General features: G+C 35.7%; 1 protein-coding gene across 2 annotated transcripts in view; it reads right to left on the reverse strand.

Annotated features, from left to right (window-relative positions):
- The window catches only part of ppp3cca (protein phosphatase 3, catalytic subunit, gamma isozyme, a), an 84,970-nt gene that overhangs the window by 13,077 nt on the left and 44,962 nt on the right, over positions 1–26,931 (reverse strand). For both annotated transcript variants that reach the window (XM_056457851.1, XM_056457850.1), the window contains exons 5-12: positions 19,427–19,572; positions 19,176–19,315; positions 15,983–16,060; positions 11,855–11,949; positions 10,853–10,978; positions 10,430–10,507; positions 3,768–3,852; positions 388–485 (exon numbers count right to left, since the gene is read on the reverse strand). In XM_056457851.1, coding sequence (XP_056313826.1) covers positions 388–485; positions 3,768–3,852; positions 10,430–10,507; positions 10,853–10,978; positions 11,855–11,949; positions 15,983–16,060; positions 19,176–19,315; positions 19,427–19,572 — 846 coding nt within the window. The remainder of the gene's footprint in view (positions 1–387; positions 486–3,767; positions 3,853–10,429; positions 10,508–10,852; positions 10,979–11,854; positions 11,950–15,982; positions 16,061–19,175; positions 19,316–19,426; positions 19,573–26,931) is intronic.

Below are 26,931 nucleotides of genomic sequence, written 5' to 3' on the forward strand. Positions count from 1 at the left end.
TTCGTGAGATTTACCACCAACATGGATCTGACTTACCAGTGGTGTGTGCAGTAATCATGCAGCTAGCAATGTACAGTTGCTAATAAGTGTTTTAAGCAAAAAGTGCAGCCGAGAGAAGCTCACGCAAGCCAGATGAAGAGCACAGTCCTCATCAGAATCTGCTGCAGTAGAACAGACTAGCATCATCATCATCATCATCATCATCATCATCATCATTATCTTATGTCAAAGCTCATTCCAGCTGCTGCATGCTGCTTAAGTATGACAGTGATGAGGGTCATGTGAGGAGATGAAGATCCAGAGCAACGTCCAGGTTGGATGTGAGAAGCCTCCTGAAAACACACCCGACTAATCTCCCACAACAAAAGCACAAACATGCCCACTTACCATTCTGTAGGGTCTGCTTGCCTCCAGACAGCACTCCTAGAGGTAGCGTTCCGGTTGGGGTGAGCCCTTTGAGGGTCAGTACACTCTCACTTTCTTCCCTGAAGCACAACACACATACATTCATGTACACACACACACACACACACACACACATACACATACATACAAACAGACATGTATACATACATACATACCATATTAGCCTTGTGTTCATAGAGCTACCAGTAAGAATTAATGGATTTTGGGGAATTCCCGCACCATTACTACTATCTTCAGTGAGTACGTTTACATGGACACAATATATTCCTATATATTTCATTTGATTAAGACAATACTCTGATTAAGAGTCTACCATGTAAACATCGATTTTTGATTAATTTAATCTGACTTAAGTCCTAAACTAAACAGAAATGGAATTAAGGCATGTGGAGTATGCGTAAATTAGTTGCATTATTAAAGTGCAGTACAGACATGTAAATACCACAATCAAACTATTACAGTCATGTAGGACTATTCGCAGACAGGATATTCCACACTCACAGCTGTTTGACACTATTCTTTGCACCTACCGAGTCAGTAAAGGACCACAGATGCACACATCGTGAAATGTGGAGGTTTTTTTTTTTTTTTCTATTTGGCGTGCGGTATCAAATTCTATTAAAACACCAGTCCTTATTTCTTACTTGCATCCAATATCTCAGTTTGTCATGGGGGCATGAATCAAATGTTCCTGAACGAAAGTGAAACTGTTGAACTGCATTTAAAGCCAACAAATTAAAAATAAAACACCTAAAATTACATGAAACTCCTAAGGAAACGGGAAACGTGGATCGCATGGTGACGCAATGACTTTAAGGCGTTCACATGAGGATATAGATCGATTTAATCATATTATTGTCTTGCTCAGGTCAAGGCAAATAATTCGATTATTGATGTCCAAGTAAATGTGGTCAATGTCAAGTGATTCTTCAGAAATCATAATATGCTGATTTGCTGTTCTATTATGATCAATTATTACTGGTACTTTATTTTATAGCCATTAACTATGATTCTAATAGGTATCAATGTTGAGACTTCTTTTTTGTGGAAACTAAAATGTTTCTTTTTTTTAAAGATTCTTTAATAATAATAAACATCAAAATAACAGCTTTTACTTGACCTAAATCCTTTCGTTTTATTATACATGCCTATAGTTTCACTCTTGAACAGTTAATGTGGTCTTCCATCTCTAAAAGTATTTGCATTTACTTTTTTTTTTTTTTTTTTAGATTTATTTTAGGCATTTTTGCTTTTATTTGATAGGACAATAAATGATAGGAAGTGAAGTGAAGTGAAGTGAAGAGAGAGAGAGAGAGAGAGAGAGAGACAGAGAGAGAGATAGTAAGGAAAGGTCCATGAGCTGGGATTCGAACTCGAGACGCCCAGAGTGATGTTGATCTATAGACCTTTTTCATAGAGCGCAAAATTACCCATTATGTTTTGCATGTATGCGTAAGCAGGATGCTTCGAGCTTCCGGTCAGCAACTTAATGCGTATGAAGAGTCTCATTTGGACAGTTTTAATCTATTTTACTTGTGATAAACATCTTTGAACTAATTCTGCTGTTGATCAACACCACCTCCTGGACTGATTATTTAACTAATGTGATCTAATAGACCATTTCAATATTGTGATGTCACTAGCCCATGAACATTTCCTGCTTGCCGTCAAACTATTTCATAACTGTTACAAGAGCCAATTCAAATCACATCTTAACATTAAACAGCTCTCATAACATTATTTATCAATACATGGACCTTTTTGGATTCTCAGAAGCTATGGAAATTAAAAATGTAAAACAGGAGAACGTTTTTTCTTGCGCGCTTGAACCGCGTCTGACAGAAGCATAACGATTTTAACATGCATCTTTCAAAATTAAGTGTATCACAAAAAACTCCGTAAGCCACTCAAAACGGTATTGACCCATACTTTTGGATCGATAATTCCAGTTGTGAAACGATGTAAACAGAAGTTCTAAGTATGCTACCGAAAGACGCTGCATGGTTCAAGTGACTCAATTCCGATTTTTATCCGCCCTCCATGCAGCCCTCCATGCAGCAAACAAGAAAAAGGTCTATATGTCGGCTAACCACTGAGCTAGCGCGCAGACTGTAAATGCATTTTTAATGGTACTTTTTCTGTTAATGCTATGAATAATTTCCACAAAAACATGAAGCACAGTTTAACACTGATTAATTAATCTTGGGCACCATGTAAAATAGAATGATTTCTGAAGGATCGTGTGACACTGAAGACTGTAGTGATGCGGCTGAAAATCCACAGGAATAAATTCAGTTAAAACTACATTCAACATGGAACATGACACAATTCAACATTTTAAATAGTGATTATATTCACAAATGCAGTGCTCAGTGTATATAAGTGCACCACTCACAAATCTCTCTTTTAAATTCATATTTTTAATGGGAAGCTATACAATATTATATTTGTGCATATACATTAGATTAGTCAGTACTGAAGCCCAACCTGGAGTTTATCTAACAAATAACTTACCATAACGGTCCAAAAACTAGTACACCCAAACTTATATGTTATAAAAAAATATTAAATACAAATTTTATAAAGGAAATAAATAAAAATAGAAGCAAATGAATACATAAAAAATAAAAAGAGAAGCAAAAAAATTAAAAAAATTAGTAGAAATTTTGTAGGATGTAATGTTTTTTGCAATATTTTGCTTAATTTTTATTATATTATCTTTCCATTTCTAAATATGCTTGGTGACTAAAATATTATTTTAATAAATCTGTTTTGTTTAAATGCATCAACATACATAGCCTATATTCACAGGGAAATGGATAAAAATATTAATTTTCAAAATGGGGTGAACTTAATTATGCTGAGCTCAATATATGCAGCCTTGGTGAGCAGAATATGCTTTAAAAATGACCATATCCTAAACATTTGACTAGTAGTGTAAATGACTCAGTCAATTAGCACAATGTGGAGGAGAACGAGAGAATATATGATAATTTTGAAACTGTTTTACTGCCACCTAATGTGAATATTAAAAAAAAAAAAAAAGCAAAGACAAAAGACTTGAAAAAGTCCTCTGTTCCCCCATTATATATGGCATTGTTCGTCTGCAATAATGTCTAATATAATTAGACTGCTATTCCGCATGATGACTCACTGACACCATCTCATTAATCCTAACTGAGAAAACTGTGTGAGTGTGTGGCCTAAAACAAAACTTCATTGTATGAGGAAGTTTATCCTGTTCTATATACAGTTTTTTTTTTTTTTTTGATGACTGTAATTATCCCCCAGGCATCATGCTGAATATTTATTTAAATACATGTAATTGTGTGCAGACTGACCTGAGCACAGAAAAGACTCTAGCCATTTTCCCAATAGCACGGATCTTATTTCTGATCACCTCCTTACGAACAGCTGGAGCTCCACCTGCGGCAACACAAATCCAGCATCAAAACACAGTCACCCCAGAAGACCTTTGACCCTCAAACCAGCCAGAAAGAGGGAAACCAAAAATGTCTAGATGCTGAAAATAAGACAGAGTAACTGCATTTTCGTTATTATTGTTAATAAAGTGGAGATGGCAGAATTTAAACAATATATTCAACTTTCAATATGTAGTTTAATATATTATTTAACCATTTCACATGCAAGTTTTAAATACTCTTGCTAAGCCCCGTTTCTGTTTGTTTTTTAATGTGACTGCTAATTAGAACACATCACTTTAAAGTTTCCATGGTGACAAGTCAAGTTCATCATGTGGCACACCACAGCCCTGATGATTTATGTATGAGTCATGTTTTGTTTCGTCTTAATTGCTAACATTCTAATTATGTTATAAAATATTTGATATTCTGAGCCTCAAATATGTGTAAGGACATGCATTTTGTCATTTAAACAGCTTAATAATGGTCATATTATGATTTATGATATGTTAGTATATGCATCATTATGTCTATGTAAGTCTATATCAGGCGTGCCCAAACTTTTTTACATGAAGGACCAAAAACCAAATATCATTGATAGCCGAGGCCCAAAGGTAAATATACTAAACTACAGTATATTACATTAAAGTTGGCATAGCTAATTTCCTGAATTATTTAATAATATTTTAAAATAAATAGAAAACCTTAATTTAAATGGTATTAACTAATGCAGCATTAGGGCTGTGCAGTTTGGGGAAAATATCTAATATTGCAAATTTTGATTTGATTGACAAATATTGCGATTTTGATTTGCGATTTAATTTTGTAGTCAAGTTGCAGCTCAATAATCTGTAGCTTCTTACTGCTAAAATTTTATCTTAAAAAGGATCTGAAAGGATACCAATCTACTTGCATATTTATTTAAATTTGTTTTTAAAAAATTCAGAAATTATGCACTCAATTTTCTCTAGAGCAAACGGTAAACACAAAGAAAATGACCTTTCTGTTTACAAGTTGAACTCAAGTTAGGAACAGAGTGTAGCTTATTATAAAAACTAAAAATTATAATTATAAAAATACAGAACACTTAGCAAACTAACATGGCTGAAACAACTCTGAAGTTGTACTTTGCTGTTGCTTGCTACTAGATTGAGTGTCACTGGCAATGCTAATTGCAATTTAGTTTCAGTTGACTTTTTAGCAAGTCACTCCTGTGGTGCTTTTTTAGATGCTGTTTGTTGTATTTCCTCGTGCTGTGGCAACAATTCTTACAAATGACCTGTCTTTGTTCGGTGTCTGTGACTTTGAAACCAAAATATTCCCATATTATCGATGTCCTATTTTTCTTTGATATTAATTTGTCTGTTAATGCTTCAGAAGCAGCAAATTTCATCATCCCACTCGTCCGTGCTTTCCTGTTTGTTTGTTTTATCATGGGCTTTCCGCATAGTTCGGTTGCGCAATTCTGATTGGGTAGAACGAAAGTGTGCTCACTCAATTGGCTAGTAAGACTATTACACACAGATGGCAGTTACGCATGTTCTCTGGGCAGGTGAAATTAAATAATACTATATAATATAATATAATATATTAGCTAATCATAACGTTTCAAACAGGGGCGTTGCTAGACATAAAGCTCTACTGGGGCACGTGCTAAAGCGTGCTTAAACTAAAGCGAAACTTATTCATCAATGGATGTTTGTCATAAAGAGTGATAATAAAGGCAGCTCTTTTATTTTTGATCATGCAGTTAACAAAGATTCAATATTCGAAACTGAATATTTCACTTTTATTTTATTTATATTACGATTGTATTTAACAGACCAGTTTGTGTTTTGGCCGCGGCAAATAGCGGACCCTGAGGCACATCGCTTCACTTCAGTTTATTAGTTATTCTTGTTTATTTTGTAAATAACTGACCCACAAAAACTAAGATACAAATTGTACAAAACAAAATTCGTTCAAAGAATATTTTTCTTCCGACGAAAATATATATAATTAATATATATTTTTGTGCGTCCCCCTCCGCTACACTGTGCAGTGTTTGTTTAGCTCCAAGGGAAAAAGGATTTAATTAATGCTCCTGTAATCGCTTCTACACAAACCCCAGTGATATATTAGCTACATATTTTTATAAATGTCTTTACACAAAATTACTGTATGCTATAGCCTATAGCCTACTTTAAATAAGTCAAAATATGCGATTGTTGACTCATCACCGTGGTCGCAGCATGCGCGTCTGTTAGCTTCTGTAAAAAAAGACATTTGACCAGCCTTTTAGCAAAGCCTGTATTAATATACTGATATTCCTGTGAAAGTTTGACACTGTACATTAAACTGAGGAGAGTTTAACTACTTCACAACACTCAGTCACCAGAACTCAGCGCGAGGGCGAAGGAGAAATGTGCAGCGCTGAGGTAAAATCATATTCTCAAGTCATAATCTTTAAAATAATTATAAATTATAAATAAAAGTATTCTTATTATTATACATTATTTTTATATACATATTATTATTCTTATATACATATTATTATTCTTCTAAATAATCTTAAATGTAACTGGAAAACAATGTTAAGACAACTGGAGTGATGCTGAGATCATTTAAGAAATTACTTTTGCATAAATATTAATTTCATTTTAATGAAATTATATAGACAATTCAATAAAATACAATATATATATATATATATATATATATATATATATATATGTTATAGGATGTTATATTATCTGTTGTAGACTTGACACATGGCAGATAATTAGGTTTATAAAGTCTTTACCTCCCTGACTCGTCATCCCTCCTTTTTGCTTCATACAAAAAAATCTATCAGGAGGCATGCTTAGTAAGATCACCATCATATTGTTTAAACTTTAGTTTTGTCCACTTGCAACACAAAAAAAGCTGTTATGCTGGTTTTAAAATGCATGAGCGGCGCGTAACAAGCAGGTAGCCATCTTTTTTGGCGCGCATGTTTACTACCGGGACTCTCAGAGCAGCGCCTGCAAGAGGCGCGCCTGTTCTTTGCGCACACGCGGAGATGCGTCAGTTTGCTTTTTGATTAAACACATTGCTTTCACCAGCGTCGGTTCGGTTGCACTTAGAGAATAACGTCTTTATTTCGGAATTACCACTCTTAATAAATACACTTGCATATGAAGTAAATCATATCTCAATGCATTTACTGGGGCACTGGAGATTTTTACTGGGGCACGTGCCCCAGTGAATTGGGTCTAGCGACGCCCCTGGTTTCAAATCACGATTGCGATTCGATTTAGATTAATCACACAGCCCAATGCAGTATAATGTTTTAAATGATAACTCATTGCATTATAAACAATTACATTTATAACAAAGAAACGTTCGATGCTGAATGCACTAGATAAGCAGAATCTGCCTTTAAATTGATTTGCTCACCAAAGTCTCTGGTTCATCAGTATGTACAGTATGACAGTATGTACATTTCAACAAAATCTGGTCCATTTACACCATTTAACTGAAACATTTACTTTCAGTTAGCTTTTAACAATAAAACAAACAAACAAAAAAATTTAATTTGAATTGACAATCTTGAAACCATCCCGATCATTCTCCCTCTCTTGTCAGATGAGATGGCAGGCCAAATTAAAGGTTACCATTTGTCCCCGGGCCCTAGTTTGGACATCTCTGGTCTATATCATATAAAATATCACTTTATTTGTGCTATATTCTTGTTAAAGCATTTATTTATGCATTATGTACTATTATTATTATTATTATTAATAGCTTTATTTAGCATAACAGTCATAGCGTAGTTTGATATAGAATTTAATTACTCATTTCAAACACTGAGAAATTGGGTTGTCCAATATTTGTTTATTTATTTATTAGATAACTCTACTACTCAGAGTTTGGATTGATTCAAATGAGAAAACAAAAGTTATCCCATGTTGTTTTGCAGAGCATTCCATAATCCAACTGTACTATTAGCCTTCAGTGGGCCTGGGAGTATTTGCAGAACAGCGTCACGCCTTTGCTCTAGTTACTTAAGCAAATCCATTTCCGGTTCACTAATGACACAAGATGACATCATAATCCTACATAAGTATATGTATGTGTGACTATGCAAACCACGTTACTACAAACTGTAATAATATTTTACAGCTTATACATAGGAGTCCACCACCATGCAAGCTCTACTCTCTACAACAGGCTGCCTAAGCAGGAAGCATCATGGAAAGGCGTAAGGAGGCATCAGACCTCCGGGGAGAGCAACTCAGACAGCATGAATGACAGTTGGACACTTCTGAAGACCTGCTGTCTACACGGATGATGACCAGACAGACAGAGGCTCACACACAAGCACATGCTCACACTCAGCTGCAAGCACATTCAAGCTGTTCTGCATTAAATTATGTCACCAAATGTGAAGCATGAGGAAATCAGCACATAAGGCAGTTGTCAGCTTACCAAATGTTAATGAAGTCTTTATTGTATATTATGTGGGTATCAGGGTCAGAAATTAACTTTTCTTATAAAATTAAACCTTCATATTGCCAATTCATATAAATACTTTATTAAAATGTATCTGTGCCAAATCCAGAAACTAAGCCAGTTCCTTCAAACTGTTATTGATTCCCCTTGACTGTTTAAAGTGCCCCTATTATGGATTTTTGAACTTTCATGCCGTGTGTAACACAGCTCTGAGTGAATGAAATCATCCAGCTGAGTTTTAAAATTAGAAAGTGCACCATGTATAAAGTTATATTCACTCTCCATCAAAAAGGAGCCAGTTCAGAGTCATTTGAACTCAATATTCAAATGGATCTTTAGCCTTTATGTCATGACAACCAAGTGAAAAATTGCCCAGCCACTTGTTGCGTGCAGACCCTGGGAAACCTGAAACCCTGAATCCCTGATACACTATAGTGGATTCCGTGGGATCAGATTGCATCATGTAGTGAAGCTGCTGTGCTCTGCACTGTGAGCTTCTTTTCCTAAACCACAACCTGGAAGTGTGACAAAATGGTTGCCACATTGGTCTCTGCAGCACACGAAATATGCATTTAGTTGTATGTGTGTTGAGTTAGCTTCTCACAACATAAAAACCTAAAACAACTTTCATGCCAGACAAAGAAAACTCTGCGCTATGAAACCCATTCATTTCAAAGGCTTGAGCCGCACCCATCAAAAGCTTGCACAGTAAATTATGTATCAATAACCACAGACAGTTTATCGTCGGGTTATGATGAATAATAGAGCAATATGCTGCAGTACAATCTGCAGTAGTGTTGCAACGATACTGAATTTTGAAGATCGGCTTGTCTGTCTATTCACCTGTACCACATGTCTTTGGACTTATGGGGGAAACCGGAGCACCCGGAGGAAACCTACATGAACACGGAGAGAACATGCAAACTCCACACAGAAATGCCAACTGACCCAGCTGAGGCTCGAACCAGTGATCTTCTTGCTGTGAGGCGATCGTGCTACCCACTGCGCCACTGTGACGCCCAATTTGCATTTACCTTTACCTAATTATCCCAACTACTCCCATATGATTTGTTTACTGATTCATTTTTCCAAACGCCTCCTTTGCATGATGCTAATACGCAGTGATTACTCCAATGACCCAGATAAGATTGCATCATGTAGTGAAGCTGCTGTGCTCTGCACTGTGAGCTTCTTTTTCAAAACCACAACCTGGAATTGTGACAAGATGGTTGCCACCTTCGTCTCTGCAGCACACAAAACATGCATTTAGTTGTATGTGTGTTGAGTTAGCTTCTCACAACTTAAAAAACTAAAACGGCTTTCATCCCAGACACGGAAAGCTCTGCGCTAAAAAACCCATTCATTTCAAAGGCTTGAGCCTCACCCATGCGGGTGCTCCGGTTTCCCCCACAAGTCCAAAGACATGCGATACAGGTGAATTGCGTAAGCTATATTGTTCGTAGTGTATGTGTGTGAATGAGTGTGTTTAGATGTTTCCCAGTGATGGGTTGCAGCTGGAAAGGAATCCACTGTGTAAAATATATGCTGGATAAGTTGGCGGTTCATTCAGCTGTGGCAACCCCAGAATAATAAAGGGACTAAACCAAAAGGAAAATGAACAAATGAATGAATAAATACATATTAAAAGATGATGAATGTGTTTTTTGATCTTGCATGCATACGAGCCTGTTGTTGGGGACTCACAAAACCAAAATATTAACCTTTTATAATCAGTAATAAGGACGCTTTAATGTTGCTCAAAGGTGGCATTCATGCATTACACAGCAACTGCATAACATAAGCAGCTTACTACTGTACAATAAAGTGTATAAACTATAAAATATCAATATTCTACCAAATTATTATTTTTTTGATTGCTCTTATCTTAATAAAGATCTTAAACACAGATTTCAGTGAGTTTACTACACAAAAGAAACACTGCGATTAATTGTGGAGGGGTATTATAGCCTCTTACATTAAATTAGTGGGGCATTAATTTCCAACCCTGTTATGCATATCAACAGATAAAAAAAGTGTAACTTCAAGACATTGTTCATTTCTTTGACTAAACGCATTAGTAGAGTGCATAAATAATAGAACGCCCTCACCTTCACACAAGTCATCTCCCTCTGACATGAGTTCATCATCAGAACAGATATTCAGGACATTCACCAACATCTCAGTCACTGTAAACAAAGAGCATTCTTATAAAATACATCCAGTATATTAATTTGCTTCTCTTTAAAATACAAACTCAAATTCAAAGTGATGGAGCTGTAAGATGGCATGTACACAAAGAGTTTAAAAAATAAACTGAAAAACTTAGGAAGTCTCAGATGATTTTAGAAATGATGTCCTTGAACATGCTGGCACAAGTTTTATGACGTTAATATGACGTTTCAGGGCTGTTTCTCTCTGCATTCCTCCCACTGAGAGGACACAGTCAGCTACCAAAGACAAGCCACCAACAAGGTCATTCTTGCCTCTCATCCAAATGCTCTGTCAAATAGATTTACAGTCTGGACACTTACCTTTCTCGCCCACAAATGGTAATGACCACGTAAACACGTCCATGAAGTTGGGCAACCAGTACGGGTGAGGAGAGCAGTTGAACTGTCTAATGTTCATGACGTTGTTTTCGTATTTTAACACAGCCGCTGAAACAGAAAAACATGGGCAAGATGTTATGTACGTTCATGAATGTTCTCAGCCAAAAGAAAAGAAAAAGAAAAAATGAATCAACTTGATAGTGTGCCATGCAGGTTTACAAACAGTCATCTGATACTTTGTGGCTGTAGATGTCTAGACACAATAGACTCAGTATGGCAGCAATTACAGTTTCTTGCAGGGTATATTTTCTATTCGTATGACTGGTGACTTATTTTATTCTTCAGCGTTTCAAATTAGCACTCAAACAATAAAAATAAAAACAGAAGCTTCTCATAAATTATTAACACTCTTTAATGGGGAAAAACCTCTGTAGTACTGCTGAGATGAATGTGGGTTTCCTAAGTGTTATTAAAGGGTTTGGTTATTTCCTGTTTTGTTTTTTTAGATTGGTGTTGATGACAGAATTATGAAAAGTGACACAGCAACAAAACGGATAATTTTTTGTTTGTTTGTTTTGCATGACACAATGCAAATTAGTGTAAAAAACAAAAACAAAAAAAAGTCAATATGTACTAGCAATAGAAATGATTTTAAAACCTTTACTAAGATTAGTTAATGTCAATTTAAAATGTTAATATTACAAGTTTTATCTGGAAATTATATTTAATACTAATATAAACAAAGTTTTCCCAGAGAGGGGTTGCAGCTGGAAGGGCATCCACTGCGTAAAACATGTACTGGATAAGTTGGCGGTTCATTCCGCTGTGGCGACCCCGGATTAATAAAGGGACTAAGCCGAAAAGAAAATGAATAAATAAACAAAGTTAAGAGTTGGGATATTCACAAAGAATAATAATCACTGCCACAAATGCAGTTTATTGTAAGTTATAGAAAAAAATTGAAAACTGGAAAAGCTAGCATACCTTTGTTGTTATAGACATCTAGGTAATTTGGTGCTGAGAAAATAGTAATTAATGAAGGGAAGCCTGTTGTCTGACTTTTTCTGTACATCCTGTACCTGTAACGGAAACACACACACACAAAACGCTTTAGCTGTAGATTAGCTCATGTGTCAAAAAGGCATCTGGCAAGAATCAATAGAGGAAATGCCCTCCATTATGGTCAGATAATGTGTTCTTGTCAAAGTCACTAAGTACTGATCCGACCACCTACAGTTGACATGCATTTCTCCTAAAAGAATGTTGGTAAACAGGCAATTGATTTACAGCCATTAACATCCATATTAAGGGGAAAAATATTATGGAATAGGGCTGCAGAATATTGGAAAAAAACGACATTTCAATATTTTGTATCTCCGATACACATTGCAATATTGAATACAATTTCACCAGACTACACAAATGACTCTAACTGGAAAAATGTTTTTAGAGTAATTGGAATCATTTTGTAATAAAGAGCATATGGAGAAACAATAATAAACCAATAACAACTATTGATAAATACAGTAGAGCATAAATACAAATAAAATAAACGGTCCAAACAGCAAAAGTCCAAGGCACTCAAAAAATGTGAAAAAAAAATTATTAAAAAGTCTTTATTGATATGCCTTTTGCCCAAAAATGTGCCTACGTTTTGGCAAACACTTTCCTTCATCAGGTACCTTCGGCTTACTTTTGCTGTTTATTGTGATGAATCCCTTGCCCAAAGAGCACCGACACATTAATTAAGCTACTACTGAGCACTTTTTGTTTGATTTGGGAAAATAAACAGTGCTTTATAGTTCTCTGGGGGTCTAGCAATATTCAAGAACACAAATGAAATCAAATGTAAAAAGTCTTCATTGGATATACATAAATGGAATAAATTTTTCTTAAAAGTTAAAAACTTTATAATCTATTGTACTCAAATGCTTTAAACTGGCTATGTTCAAGCTACTATATAAAATAGGATTAATCAACACAATTTTGAGCTTTTTTTTGGGGGGGGGGGGGGATCAACGTAATTGCTTTATGTTCAATCTAATTAAAGTTAACTTAATCAATTAGTATTGGACAACATGTACGAATTGTGTAGGACCCTGCATTTTTTTACAGTGTACAGGGGCCTAAAGAAAGCATGCAAGTTCCATTTTTTTGGTTACATTGTGAAGTCTCTACAAAGGGTAATCATAAAATCACATGTTTTTCAACTGTACCTACTGGTCAACTATATCCCTTAGTTGGGCTTCATTGGTCCGTCGGTCAGGCTAGCTGTTTTGTTGTGTTTCACATGTTGGGTTAACGTCAGAACTCGGTAGCCTGATTCAGCATGTAGAATTGATGTTGGCCATTGACTAAAGCGCTCTGACTGGTTATTCAGCAACGAATCAGGGCACAAGTGTGACGCAGTGATGTGACACAGTAAGTAAACAATTCATGCCAAAAAGGAGCACAAAGAGGCCGGCTGTAATTTCTTAAATATTAGCAGCATTTTGGTCCAGACTTGATCACACGAGGCGACAATATTTGGGTTTTGTTGGCGCTAGATTTTTGGCATTGACTTGGTGTGTACAGGCCCTTAAGGCTGATTTATACTTCTGCATCAAGCGCATGCGTATGGTCTGGCGCAGCCTTCGTGCGGTTGCTGACACGCACCTCTCAAGAAATTTAACTACACGTCGAACTACACAAGCTCCATGATTGGGCAGCTTGGCATCGTGTGTGGGCAGGGCTGAGAGCTGCACAAACCCATTGTCGTGAGTGTTTACAAGTGTCGAGTCCCGTGAAGGAGCACCAGATGGAGACTTTTGCATTGTGTTAACCTTATAATTAAAGTTGTTGCACGTCCGCCAGTTCCTGCCTCTGAATAAGCGAGTTTGAGCTACTTGTACATTAAGGTAGCGTTCAGAAATAACAAAACACCAGCAAAGAAACTCAACACAGAGGAACATTAAAAACCTACTGCAGCTAACGTTTCCAAAGTGTTATTGCAGAGCAACACAAACAGCACGCAAAAGTATAAATGCTATGCACAAGGCAGGCGCCGTGGGTCACACCGATCACTCGACGAAGAAGTATAAATCAGCCTTTAGAGGAACAAGAAAACAGACTGAACAGTGCTGAACACATCCTCTTGTGCAGGTGCAGAACGTGGCTCTTATGTCAGTCGTCCTTCATCTGTTTGGCATGTTCACAAGCAGCTTTTTGGTCCAGACTTGATCCAATACAACATGACAAAACCTTTGGGTTTTGCTGGTGCTAGTTATTTGGCATCAACTTTGTGTGTCCCAGGTCTTACTTCACATTGCAAATCCTGCAATGTGACTTTGAATCCACACATTTCAATATCAATGCTGAAACGATATATTGTGGAGACCTACAACGGAAGTCAATGAGGACTAGGCATGGGACGATTCAAGGTTGTCATTTTCATGTAATATAAAAAGTTATATTATTTCTGTGGTACACGCTTATTTCATGCGGGCGACATTTTAAAAACCCAAAGTGAGGCTGCGGTGGGAAGAAACCCGAAAGTATAGTACTAGCACTGTAAACATTGCAGTAACATGCTGTGGACTATAAACCTCCAGCTGTTGCGGCGATTTCAAAATGCAGAAATGGTGTAAACATCACTTTATTATCATTCAGTAAGTTTAATTTAATCAATTAAAAGCAATTTAGCATCAAACAACATCACAATCTTTTTAAGAGTAATATGCTCAAGTGTCCTCCTAGGCTTCAGCTCATGGCACTAGTTAACCACCGTGGGGACGCTTCCCTGCTTCAGCCTATGAAACCCGATGAGCAATAAAACACTGCAGTCCTCTGTAGCACACCCTCGTGTTGTCTGTAATAGTGTTGTCCCGGTACTGAAGTTTTAAAAACGTTCATTTCCCACTAACATTCAAACGCCGCTGAGCGCGTTTATAAACAGCGCTGATTTACCTTATTATTCACCAGTGCTCTACAGTTCATCGCTCTTCACCTAGTGCAAACACAGACACACGGAAACTGGAGCACGAAGCAGCCGTGAAGATCAGTCGAGTTATCAAGCATACCGCTAGTCTGTTTTTGTGCTCGGTAAACAGTGGAGGGTGAACTGATGACCTTCTCAGCCAATCACAATCATTTCTGTTGAGTACTTGAACACAAGGGCAAATTAGCGCTGTTTTAAGAAAGCCATCAACAGTGCCTTAAACGTTAGTGGGAAATTGATGGTTTTTCTTTTATTTCGGTATCGTGACAAGTCTATAGTGAAAGAATCAGGTTATTAACTCAAGTTTGATAAATTGCATCTAAAACGTGTGTTTGGGAAAGAAAATGTTAGCCAACTAGTGCCATTTCTCTTAACTTAGCTGAAAATAAGCTCTGATATCCCTTTTTATTTACATCATTCATTCAGAATGGACCTTCAGGTCACTCGGAAGGCGGTGAAATGATAAATTTGTGTCACTTTCTCTTCTGATAAGATAAGATATACAGCCAGGTACACAATGTTCCTATGCAACTCCCAACGATACTTCCGGCTTTCTTCCCACCGCAGCCTCGATTTTGCTTTTAAAAATGGCGGCCGCGTGAAATCAGTCTATAGACGTTTTATTTTTTATTTTTTAAGTGCTGTCAATGACTTTTTTTTGTGCAAAAGTATCTCCAGCAGAAATGGACCATCCGCATCAAAAGCTACTGCTCAGCCCACGATTCGGTAAACATTTGAGAAACAAATCGCTTATGCACCAACATCCAAGCATGCTATGGACCTGAACAGTGAAGTGGCTTATTTATATACAAAGAAAAGAAAGATATCCAAATATGCCTTTTCAAGTTGTAAAGAAATCAACTTAAAAAGGCATAAAAAATTGACATTTAAAAAGAATATATTTTAGTAAAGTAATAACAACACTGCGAAACCGTCATATTTTTATCCAAGGTTACCATACTGTCAGAATCTTACACCAGCCCATGCCTAATGGGGCATGTATCTTTTTCTGTATCTTTTGTGTCCAACAGAAAAAAAAAGTTCTGGAAAGGCAGATATGGAGGGAATACATTGGCATTACAAAATGAAAGCTAAAATGAGTAAAGGCTAAATAAAACAGCACAATAAATACTTACCCTGCATCTTGTGCTTCATGCGCTCTAATTACTGACAACAGGTTATTGTTTGTCAAAAAGTCACAGACAGCTGCATAACTGTAAAACAAAAGAGAGACACATTCTTGAGTATCGCACAGTGATAAGACTGACATTTAAACCCTCTTGAAGCACTTGTATTGAATGGAGCACCGGCATATTCCACAATGCACTGGATGCTTTTTAATAGTTTTTAGGTGTTTCTTCCAGTCTATTAAGCCTCAATACTGTGAACTCTCAAGCTGTAAGACCACCACCTGCAGTTTGTTAGCATTCAGTTGGCGTGGCACAAACAAATGCCAGCTGGACAAGCAAACAGTGAATAAACACACTTATATATACACCCAGAATGAAAGCAGCTGGGCAACACCGATCAGGTTATTTTCAGGAGTCAGCATAAATCAGACAGGATTTCCGCACCAGTTCACAGATGCCTGCATGGATGAGTCAAGTACATGAGCAAATGCACAGAAGACACCGAAAATCAAAAATAATCGTTTTAGAACAACATTCCAAGCATATTCTTTCCTATAGTTTTCTGAAAATATCAAGTAAGTGCTTGAGCGATTTAATACTTTGGTTTTTTTTTTTTGAAGGAATAAGACTCTTTGACTGATTAATTATACAAATGTTACATATAAATGATTTCAAAATGAGCAAAATTCAAAAACCAGTGATTTGCATTTGACAATAAAATATGGAACAATGAAAAAGTAGTAATGGAAAAAGTATCGACAAACACTATAAAACATAAAAATAAACAATAATGAAGATCAACCCCAAACTCAGTGTACATTCATTCATTCATTTTTTTTCTCAGCTTAATACGGGGTCGCCACAGCGGAATAAACCGGCAACTTATCCAGCGGATGCCCTTCCATCCGCAACCCATCTCTGGGAAACATCCATACACACTCACCCACACTCATACACTACGAACAACTTAGCCTACCCAATTCACCTGTACCACATGGAGCACCCGGAGGAAAACCACGCGAACGCAAGGAGAACATGCAAACTCCACACAGAAATGCCAACCGACCCAGCCGAGGCTCGAACCGGCGACCTTATTGCTATGAGGCGACAGCACTACCTACTGCACCACTGCGTCGCCCTCAGTGTACATTAAATCTATGAATAATATAAATATTCTAATTTAATAATAATAATAATAATAATAATAATATTCTTTTCTAAATTCAACTATATATTTGCTACATGAAGATTACATTAAGATTAGGGATACACCGATATAGATTTTTCGGCTGATATCGATAACCGATAACTTATAAGATTTGGAGGCAGATAACTGATATATTAGCCGATAAATATAAATATATAATTATACATACATAATTTCAAAATATTTTATTTTTATACAGTAAACAACTGATTTTATTTTAAAAACTTCACAACAGTTTGATATGATCTTATGAGCTGAATAGCCTTCTCAATTTCAAAAGGTGATTATAAAAGACATATATTTACGACTTCACATAAATCAGCATGCCAAATTTTTTCTTTTCGTATAGCCAATTAACATGCAACTGACTGATTGACTGTTGCATAAAAATAATAGGTTAAATAACAAAATGGGATTTAATTAACAAACAAGTAAACACAAGCAACGTGTTGACAATAACTCAATTCACCTTTATTTTTATAGCGCTTATACAATGTAGATTGTGTCAAAGCAGCGAAACAAAAAATCAAATTAGATTACAAACAACCCAATGAGTTGTTTAGCATGTGTGCATCGCTGCTATTATTTTTACACATTTATTATTTTTCCTGAGGCAATTTAAACCAAAAGACACTCTATCAAACATATCTACAATGATAAGGAATATGGTTACTTATTAACCATATGAGTAATTAACACACAGCAATACCACACAAAGGACGGACAGACTTTGAAGGAATAAACAACATCAGGAAACTCTACCCATGCATGCACGAGGCAGGCAGTTCTGTACAATTACGTAATCTATCAGTTAAAAGACATCAGCCTAATTTTAATATTGGACCGATAATATTAAAAATAGCATTTATCGGCCGACATCAACATATCGTGCATCCCTAATTAAAATCAACTTAAAAAAAGGGATAAACAGTTGACATTTAAAAAGATAATATTTTAGAGTAGTAATAACAATAATCCAAAAACTGTGGTATTTTTATTTAAGGTTATTATACTGTCAGAATCTTACACTGGCCCATCCCTATTGGGGTCCAACAACTGCTGATAAACATTCATTCATTCATTCATTCATTTTCCTTCAGCTTAGTCCCTTTATTCATCAGCGGTCACCATAGCGGAATGAACCGCCAACTTATTCAGCATCTGTTTTACACAATGGATGCCTTTCCAGCTGCATCCAAGTACTAGGAAACACCCATACACACTCATTCACACACATACACAACGGCCAATTTAGTTTATTCAATTCACCTATACCGCATGTGTATGGACTGTGGGGGAAACCAGAGGAAACCCACGCCAGCACAGGGAGAACATGCAAACTCCAAATGACAACTGACCCAGCCAGGACTTGAACCAGCAAACTTCTTGCTGTGAGGCGACAGTGCTAACCACTGAGCCACTGTGTCAGCCCCAGCTGATAAATAATCTAATTTATTAATAATTTAATAATAATAATAATAATAATAATAATAATAATAATAATAATAATAGTAATAATAATAATCCTTTATAAAATGTAATTATTTGCTACATGAAGATCATATTAAAATCAACTAGGTATTATTTTTTTATATCACATAAAATAAATATTTCTAATTTTGAAATGGACTAAAAATGCACAGACGTAAACTAATAAAACAAGAAAATAACATTACAAACCTGGATTTTTTTTAACGTTTAAAACCATTAGACTTACATTAGAAATGTAATCTAAAGTAATCAAATAATATTAATTACAATTGAAATATTTTATTTATTTCATTATTATTTTTTATTATTGTTGTTGTTATCATTACTGTTTTTATCATATTAAATATTTATAAGTATTTTATTTGATTAAATAACTAGCGTGTAGTGTAAATAAAAAGAGAAATCAATCAAGCAATTTTTTTGTGTCAATAAAGCTGTTATTCTGTCAAAAAATCTAAGTCACTGTGCATGAATGAACTGGATGACCCTTTCCTGTATTACCTGAAGAAATAGGAGCAGCCTCTGACGGAGTTGTGGTTAAAGTGCTCTGCCGTCTTCTCACTGCCGTAGTCCTCTCCCGGGTCAGCCCAGATCAAATCACACATAGGCCCAAATGCCGGGGGCTCTTTAAACCTGTCTAACTGCACAAAACAACGCAAAGGCAGAGAAAGAGGAATCAACACATCTTGTAAAAGGCTGTAAAAAGACTTAAAGGGAAAAACAGAACAACAACAACAAAAATGAACACTTACTTTCCTAATGTCGTCTAAGCAGTTGATTTCTGGCGAGAGACCACCGTGAACACAGAGGAACTGCTGATTTAGAAGAGCTGCAAGAGGCAAGCAGTCAAAGGCCTCCATACATGCGTCATAAACCCTCTCTGAATACTTTATTTTACCTGTGAGATAACAGACAGGACACATTGAGTTTGGATGATTGAAGAAAGCCCAGAGAGACACCATTCTCCAGTGCATCATTGAACATCATATATGATTTATAGGGATATTTATGAATGTGATATTACTCCAAGTAGCTTTTTTAAATAAATTGTAAGTTAAAAAATACAAAAACAGAATGAACTTTCTTAATTCCAACGACAAATAGTCATTGATCACTCATTTATTATAGGTAAAATGTTAGTCGTTAAATGTCATCTTATCAAAGAATGAGCTTGGCACCTGATTAAGAATACAAGCGTCATTTATAATAGGTCCACCACTTATTTTTCCACCATTTCAACAATGTTTGACAAATATCTATCTATAATACAAGGTTTTTGCAGCTTTTATTACTTAAACTGATAAATGTTAAAGGTGCAGTAGGTGATTGTCTTCAGAAACATTTTTGTTGTGCTGGTTGAAAGTCTCTTCACATTCCAATAGTAATGATTAAAGTAAATGATCTAAATGTGTCTCTATTAGGGTTAGGCCGATAGACAATGCCATAGACACCACGATGCTGAGCCAGCATGGCTATCCTCCGCTCCATCCCCGTTGCAAATCCGCTCGCGAAAAATACACACTTAGGCCCCGTTTACACTAATACATCTTAGTTTTTAAATGGCATTTTAGAACGAAAACTGTCCACATCCACACTGGCGTTTCACCTAGCATTTCTGAACAGCCCTCCCGTCCACACTACCGCTGAACACACACATCACATGACCACACACACAGACACAAATTGTCATGTGCTCGAGACAGCGGTTCCAGTCAGTCAGTGGGTCAGTACACTGCTTTAATCTTTCGCTTTCACGCTTGTACGTGGTAATTTTTTGCGAAAACCTCAGATACTGTTGTTTGGTTCCTGTTGGTTGTGCACCTTTTTTACCAACCAAGTTTGACGACGCCATAATAATGGCACAGATCACTCTGCCTATTCATGCCAGTGTCCCCCGGAAAAAGTGATTGACAGGTGGTAATTTGTGTGTAACTTATTTCTATTTATTTATGATTTGGTTATGGGTAAACCTAAGACCATGCGGGTCAGGCAGTTGAAACGGTGGGCTTTAAATAATTAATTTGTTATGAATTAATTAATTATTCATAAATAATTAATTCACCACCACCTATGATGACGATGCCATTGTCCATCGTGATGTTTCATTTTAGTCATTGTACGATGCCAAATTGGTGACGTCGCCAAACCCTAGTTTATATGTATTTTTATATTCGGAGTATATTTTTCCTTTTTATATTCTCATAAGAATAAATGTTCATCCAATCACTCAATAGAGGGAGTGGCAGTGGTAATAACAAACGTTCAATCCAAACTTATTTCAATCCTGAATCAGTTACTTTTGCATGCTGGAGGAAGGATGACACCATGGCAGAAGTATTTCTTAATGTTACGTTTTAAACCTATTTTAACCATACGCAAAGCTAATATAGATTGTGTTGTGTTACGAATGGGTTATATGCACAGAAGTGTTGTTCAGCCACTGAAATCTTCCGGCGAAAGATTGATGTGACTATTTTCAGTGTCATAAGGGACCTTTTAAAGCATCGATAATGTAGATTTTTATTAAGTTTAACAACAAAACAGAAGTAAATAGCACTATTCCGCCTAACCTGCTTTACTGAGGTCAAGTTGGTTTTATATTCACATCACATTAGTTCATTTTTGAGCAATGACAGCCAGTGATGTGCTCCCTATATTGTTTGGCATGCTACTCTGAATATTCGGTCTGTAATAGCATGCAAGTATGGCTTAGTAATAAGTGTAATTCCTGCATGCCGTTGGCCAACCACTAAGCATACAGTAATTGCTTTAGAACAAAGTGCGTGAGAGAGTGAGACCAGCGATCATTGCATGCATGAAATATTGCATATTATGTCAAGTTTTGCTTACTAAACAACTGAAAACGTGCTAGATATAATACAGTTTTTTTGTTTGAAATTGTAGTATTATAAAGTGCTATAAAGTTTTCTAACTGGCGAATGACATGATCTATTGGATTGTCTACAGTCATATTTACGCTGCGCGTTCGTGATTTCACTAGTTGTGGCTTTGGACGAAAGGCGTGGTACTGTGTTTTCAAAGATGCTAACAAATAGCATTTTGGCAGATCACCTACTGCAGCTTTAAGGCCAAGAAAATTTCAAGAAGGATTTGAGGGGAAAACAACACAATATGTCAGCATGTTCTCAAAATGTACATTAATAGGTACTGTAGCATTGACCACAGAGTTGTACACACGTACAAATAATGTCTCATGAAACTCATTTTACACAAAAAAAAAGTCAAACACTAAAATATGGAAATATGTTTTACTGTACAAACTGATCACACAATAAAAAAGTGCAGGTTTTTCCTCAATATCCTTGTCGTGTTTTCCAATGAACAACGATTGAAGCCCTGCTCACACTGAGATTTCAGCTACGATTTTGTCATCTGAGACAAATTTGGGAAATCCTAAAAGATTCCTGAAATCCTAGCCTAAAATCTGTTGTTGGTTTGGCATGTTCACAGACAGCAGATTAATGCCCGTTGCAATCAGATTTTTCCTCTGAAGATTTCGGACACTTTCCTACAGTGTGATAACAGCTACAATGAGCATCAATCCAAGAACCAATAGGAGCGGCAAATCTGATGAAACGATCCATGTGACAATTCAAATGATACCGTGAAATGTCAAAACAGTTTTTTTTTTTCTTCCTGGTTTTATTATTGAGGCATACTGTGTGTAAAACTGCTGCTAGATTGTTTACGTTTGCTGTAAGGAATCATTTCAGAATTCGGTATAGTGAAAGTGTCACGGATGGATGACGTCAAACTCCAAATGACATGCTACAATCATTTAGGATTATTAAAAAATAAATAAATAAAAGAATTCGCAGTGTGAGCTGGCCTTTAGTCAAATGTTTACTTGTAATGAAATTACATGATACGATGTTGAACCTATGTTAATGTATGTTATATTTACATTTAATCTTTCCCAATGTTTTTTTATATATATATAATTGGTTTGGTTCACTTATCATTGAAAGTTTTAAATTATTGTTAGGAGGTGCTTTTGGCAACAATTAAAAAATTTAAAAGAATGAACCATTTTTGACCAGATTTTATATTCTGCAAGAACAACCATTAAACTACTGAAACTTAGTCAATAATAAATGACTATGATAAATGAAAAAAAATATAAATTAACAATAATTGACCCCATGATGCATTATTCATAATCCTTTGAACAATATTGCTGCCAATTATGACCAATTCAATGCATCATTGTTAAATTTAAAGATTAATAATAAAGATTAAAAATAAAGAATAAATTAAGTGAACCCCCAACCTTTGGATGTTGGTATGAAGCCAAGTTAAAAAACCCAACTGTGCTTTTTCAAAATGTATTTCAAGAAACTACCAAAGTATTTTTGGAACTATTTAAACACTTACAATTCTCAAATAAATAAATGCACCATTTAATCAATAAAAGCCATCCTCATCAAGAACATGTTAGATGTTTCCCACTTATTAATATTTTGTGATGTCAACCAGCATGTCTGTACAGTAATAACCCGAGCTAAAGCGACGAGACCTGCCACCAAGCAGACAAAAGCAGCAGGGACTATTCAATTAAATTCAAATGAGCCTAATTAGTGCAATGCGAATACTTAATTCAGCTGCTGATTAAGCTTATTAATACTTCAGTATCTGGACTGAAGTAGTCTCATTAGTCTTGTCTTGGTTTCCACTAAATACAGCTGGGTTATTACACATTCGCTCTGTGAACGAGGTCTCATGGAGAGCACTTGGGCTTCCACTGAACGGGCTACTATAAAACCACCTCCATCTTTGTTATGCAGAACACAATGGCCTCAACGCTATTGTATGAGCCTAATAGCAAACAGTGTTCATTTCAAGCACAAAGGACTAGTGGCACTGACCCATACAAAAAACGAAATCAGGGATTTAATCAGACCTTCAAAAGAACCTTCATTTAAATTCCATTTAGTTTCAACTAAGAAGCAAAATTAGAATGTGCTATAGTGCGCTCTATAGTAGCTAGTGTTGTAGACCTATAGTATAAATGAGACAAATGGTCATTAGCTTAATCATGTTCTGTTGGGACAACATGAACAAAGTGTGCCGCTATAACCACCTGGTTAGTGGACGTGCGTGGGATTGCATTATGAAGGAAAATGTTGACAATAAATGTAATCTAAGGTGTTATAAGTTCAGAGAAAAAATTGTGAAGAGTTCAAACTTCACTTAGTTTGAAGATTTAGAAAAGTTTCAATTAAGATTTGGAGTTTAATAGCTCGTGGAGAAGAAGCACTGCACTGAGTGTTGGCAGCTTTATTAACAACAGTGATGTTTGTTGCTTCACTCAATGAGCCATAATTGTGCAGTTCTGAATGAGATCAGTCTTTTTTACTTACCCATCTATTACATATAAAAACAATAAGCATTATTAAAAGTTTATTGTCTAGTCTAATATAGTCAATTTAAATGTGTATTATTTAATTGTACATTAAATTGTTTGTACTTTTGATTATTTGTTTTAGTTTATTTAGGCTTCAGATTATGGGAAGTGATTCAGGTGAAGTGTGCTGCTTGTTTGTTTGTTTTGTTAGTTGTATGAACGTTATGACGTGTTGTACTCTGTTTGATTTATGAACTTTTTAGGGACCCCCTCGAAAACGAGATGGATCTCAAGGGGCTGTCCCATTCAATAAATAAATAAATTCAAATTGTTTAGTCTTTTGCTTATTTTAAATTTGAACGGCCATAATTACCAGAAAATTCTGGTTTTCCAAATTAGGGGATTGAAATAAATAGGCTCAGCATGAGTAAGCTGTGTCCCAGATTACTTTAATTCAGTAAGTTATTCAAATGAAAGTGACTTGACATCATTGGTTCAACATTGTGTTCTAGTGTTTCCAGTTGAAATTTGTTATTATTATGAAATTAAGTACCAACAATTAGCTTCAGTAATTAGTTAATTATGGTTGCAAATGACATCACAAATTAATTACCCACCAACAATTAAAATGTACTGTTGATTTATCAGTAACACATTAAAATTATGGTCCATTAGGTAATGTTATTAGTAAATCATAATTAGTAAACGATGAACTATGATTAATAAATGATGTATACAATTGTTACTTATGACTAATAACTAGGGCCAGACAGAATCTACGGACATTTTTTGCTATTTCTGCAGACTTTTGTAAAAAATCTGGGGATTATGCGGAATGATTTTGGGTGTACCATACCTAAAAACTTAATAAATCAAAAATAAATAAATAAATAAATAAATTTTAAACTAGTATTTAATGTTTACAATGCAAATCCAATTAGATTCACATATTTGGTAAACAAAGCAAGTCTCTCATATAATATATCTACTAAAAGACAGAACATTACTTTACAAACTATTTTATGTAAATCATATGAACGTTTTAATATTACAGCTATTATATCACAATAATATTAGTGAAATTAATTTAAAAACTGAATAAATATAAATTTACACAAGTAAATACATACTCAATGTGGATTTCTGTGCACGCAGATTCCATGGGGGAAAACTAATAACTAATGCACCATTCCTCTAAAATGTTACCAATTTACCTTAAAAGTAAATGAAATTTATCTTAAAAGGGGACCTATTACGCAGAAATCACTTTTATAAGGGGTTTAAACACAGTTGTGTTGCAACAATCTGTGAATATAATCAGCTTCTAATGGTAAAAAATATCAATTTTATTTTATATAATCACACTTGATAAATACAGTCTCCAGAAACACTTTGACATTCTCCATTTGTACATGTTATTAGAGGGGGAAAACCCCACCCATTAGTGATAATCTCTCCCTCATAGCATAGGACGTTTGTCTTATTTTTGTATCTAGCACTATGCTGACGCACAGGCATTTGTAGCCCCGCCCTCTTTTGAAAAGAGCAGTCTCATTTGAATTTAAAGCAACAGTCACCACAATTTGGATCAAAGCCTAAAATGGGCAGATTCAAAAAGATATAAAACATAACTTGTGTTGAAATTTGAGCTGAAACTTCACATACACACTCTAGGGACATCAGAGACTTATTGTACATCTTGTGAAAAGGGGCAAAATAGGTCACCTTTAAAAACATTTTTTTAATTATATTAAAGTATATAAAACCTAAACTGTACCTACAAACAATAACATTAAAGAGATTGTTCACCCGACAACAAAAATGTGCTGTTCATTTATATTAAGACAAGGTACACCAAGTGAAACTAAATATTACTCTATGAGACTTTGTATTGTACATAAATGGCTCAAATATGTCAATATGAGACGGCAAGCTCTGACTTCAGTTATGAAGACACACGTATTACCACTGACCAATGCTGTAATGTTGTCCATTCAGGAACATTCATGAAATACCCAATAACCATGGACTAAGCTTCTTTACACTTGTTTAAATGTTCTGCTTGGGGAGTGGTAAAGCCTGAAGGAGCAAATTAACAGCAAATGTTCATTTTTGGTTGAACTATCGCTTTAATATTTTCAATATTCAAACATTCAACAGTACGCAAATCTGAAATGACATGATGCATTAGCCATGCTAAGTTTAAATCCAAATGCAATCAAATCTTAGAAACTGCCCCCTTACTTTACACCCAAAACATATTAGCTCTATATTAAGCTTCCTTATTAACTTAAACGTGTGCTATAGTGATCTTCTTTGTCACAAGGGTAGTCATGATGCCATTAGCTAAACAACCGAATATAACTTTACAAGATTAGCAAGCGATTTCTTTCCTCATGTTAACATGCAGGGTTTAAAAATGTTAGCTAATGTTAGCGCTCTAGCTGATATATTGCAACTGACAAGTGTTTCCAAATTAAATAAATGAAAAAAAAAAGCTAGCTGCCAGCTGCTATGACATAAATGGCAGAAGGGCATGGACACTTCAGGTGTCAACAGCTGAAAATAAGTCCAGGTTGGTCACGTGAACTCAAAGCGATGGCTTTAGGAGTGCCGTAATAACCTGCTAGCAGATGGGTTTCTGACTCAGTAGACGCGAACCTGGGGTCGATCACATCAGACGAACACAAGAAATCCCAGTGTAGAAATATAGCAAATATGTCTCCGTGTTTGTAAGCAACTGGAGCGTGAATAAACCCTGAAAAGAAGCTAAACAGCTCCTATTTGAGCTCCTGGCTGGTCATGCTGCATTGAATTAAGGTTTTAAATAAATGATTGCAAAAGAATGCTAATGAGAGGCTTGACAATGAAAAGACATTACTCTCCCCATAT

This window comes from Danio aesculapii, chromosome 5, assembly GCF_903798145.1.
Source record: "Danio aesculapii chromosome 5, fDanAes4.1, whole genome shotgun sequence".
Classification (NCBI taxonomy): domain Eukaryota; kingdom Metazoa; phylum Chordata; class Actinopteri; order Cypriniformes; family Danionidae; genus Danio; species Danio aesculapii.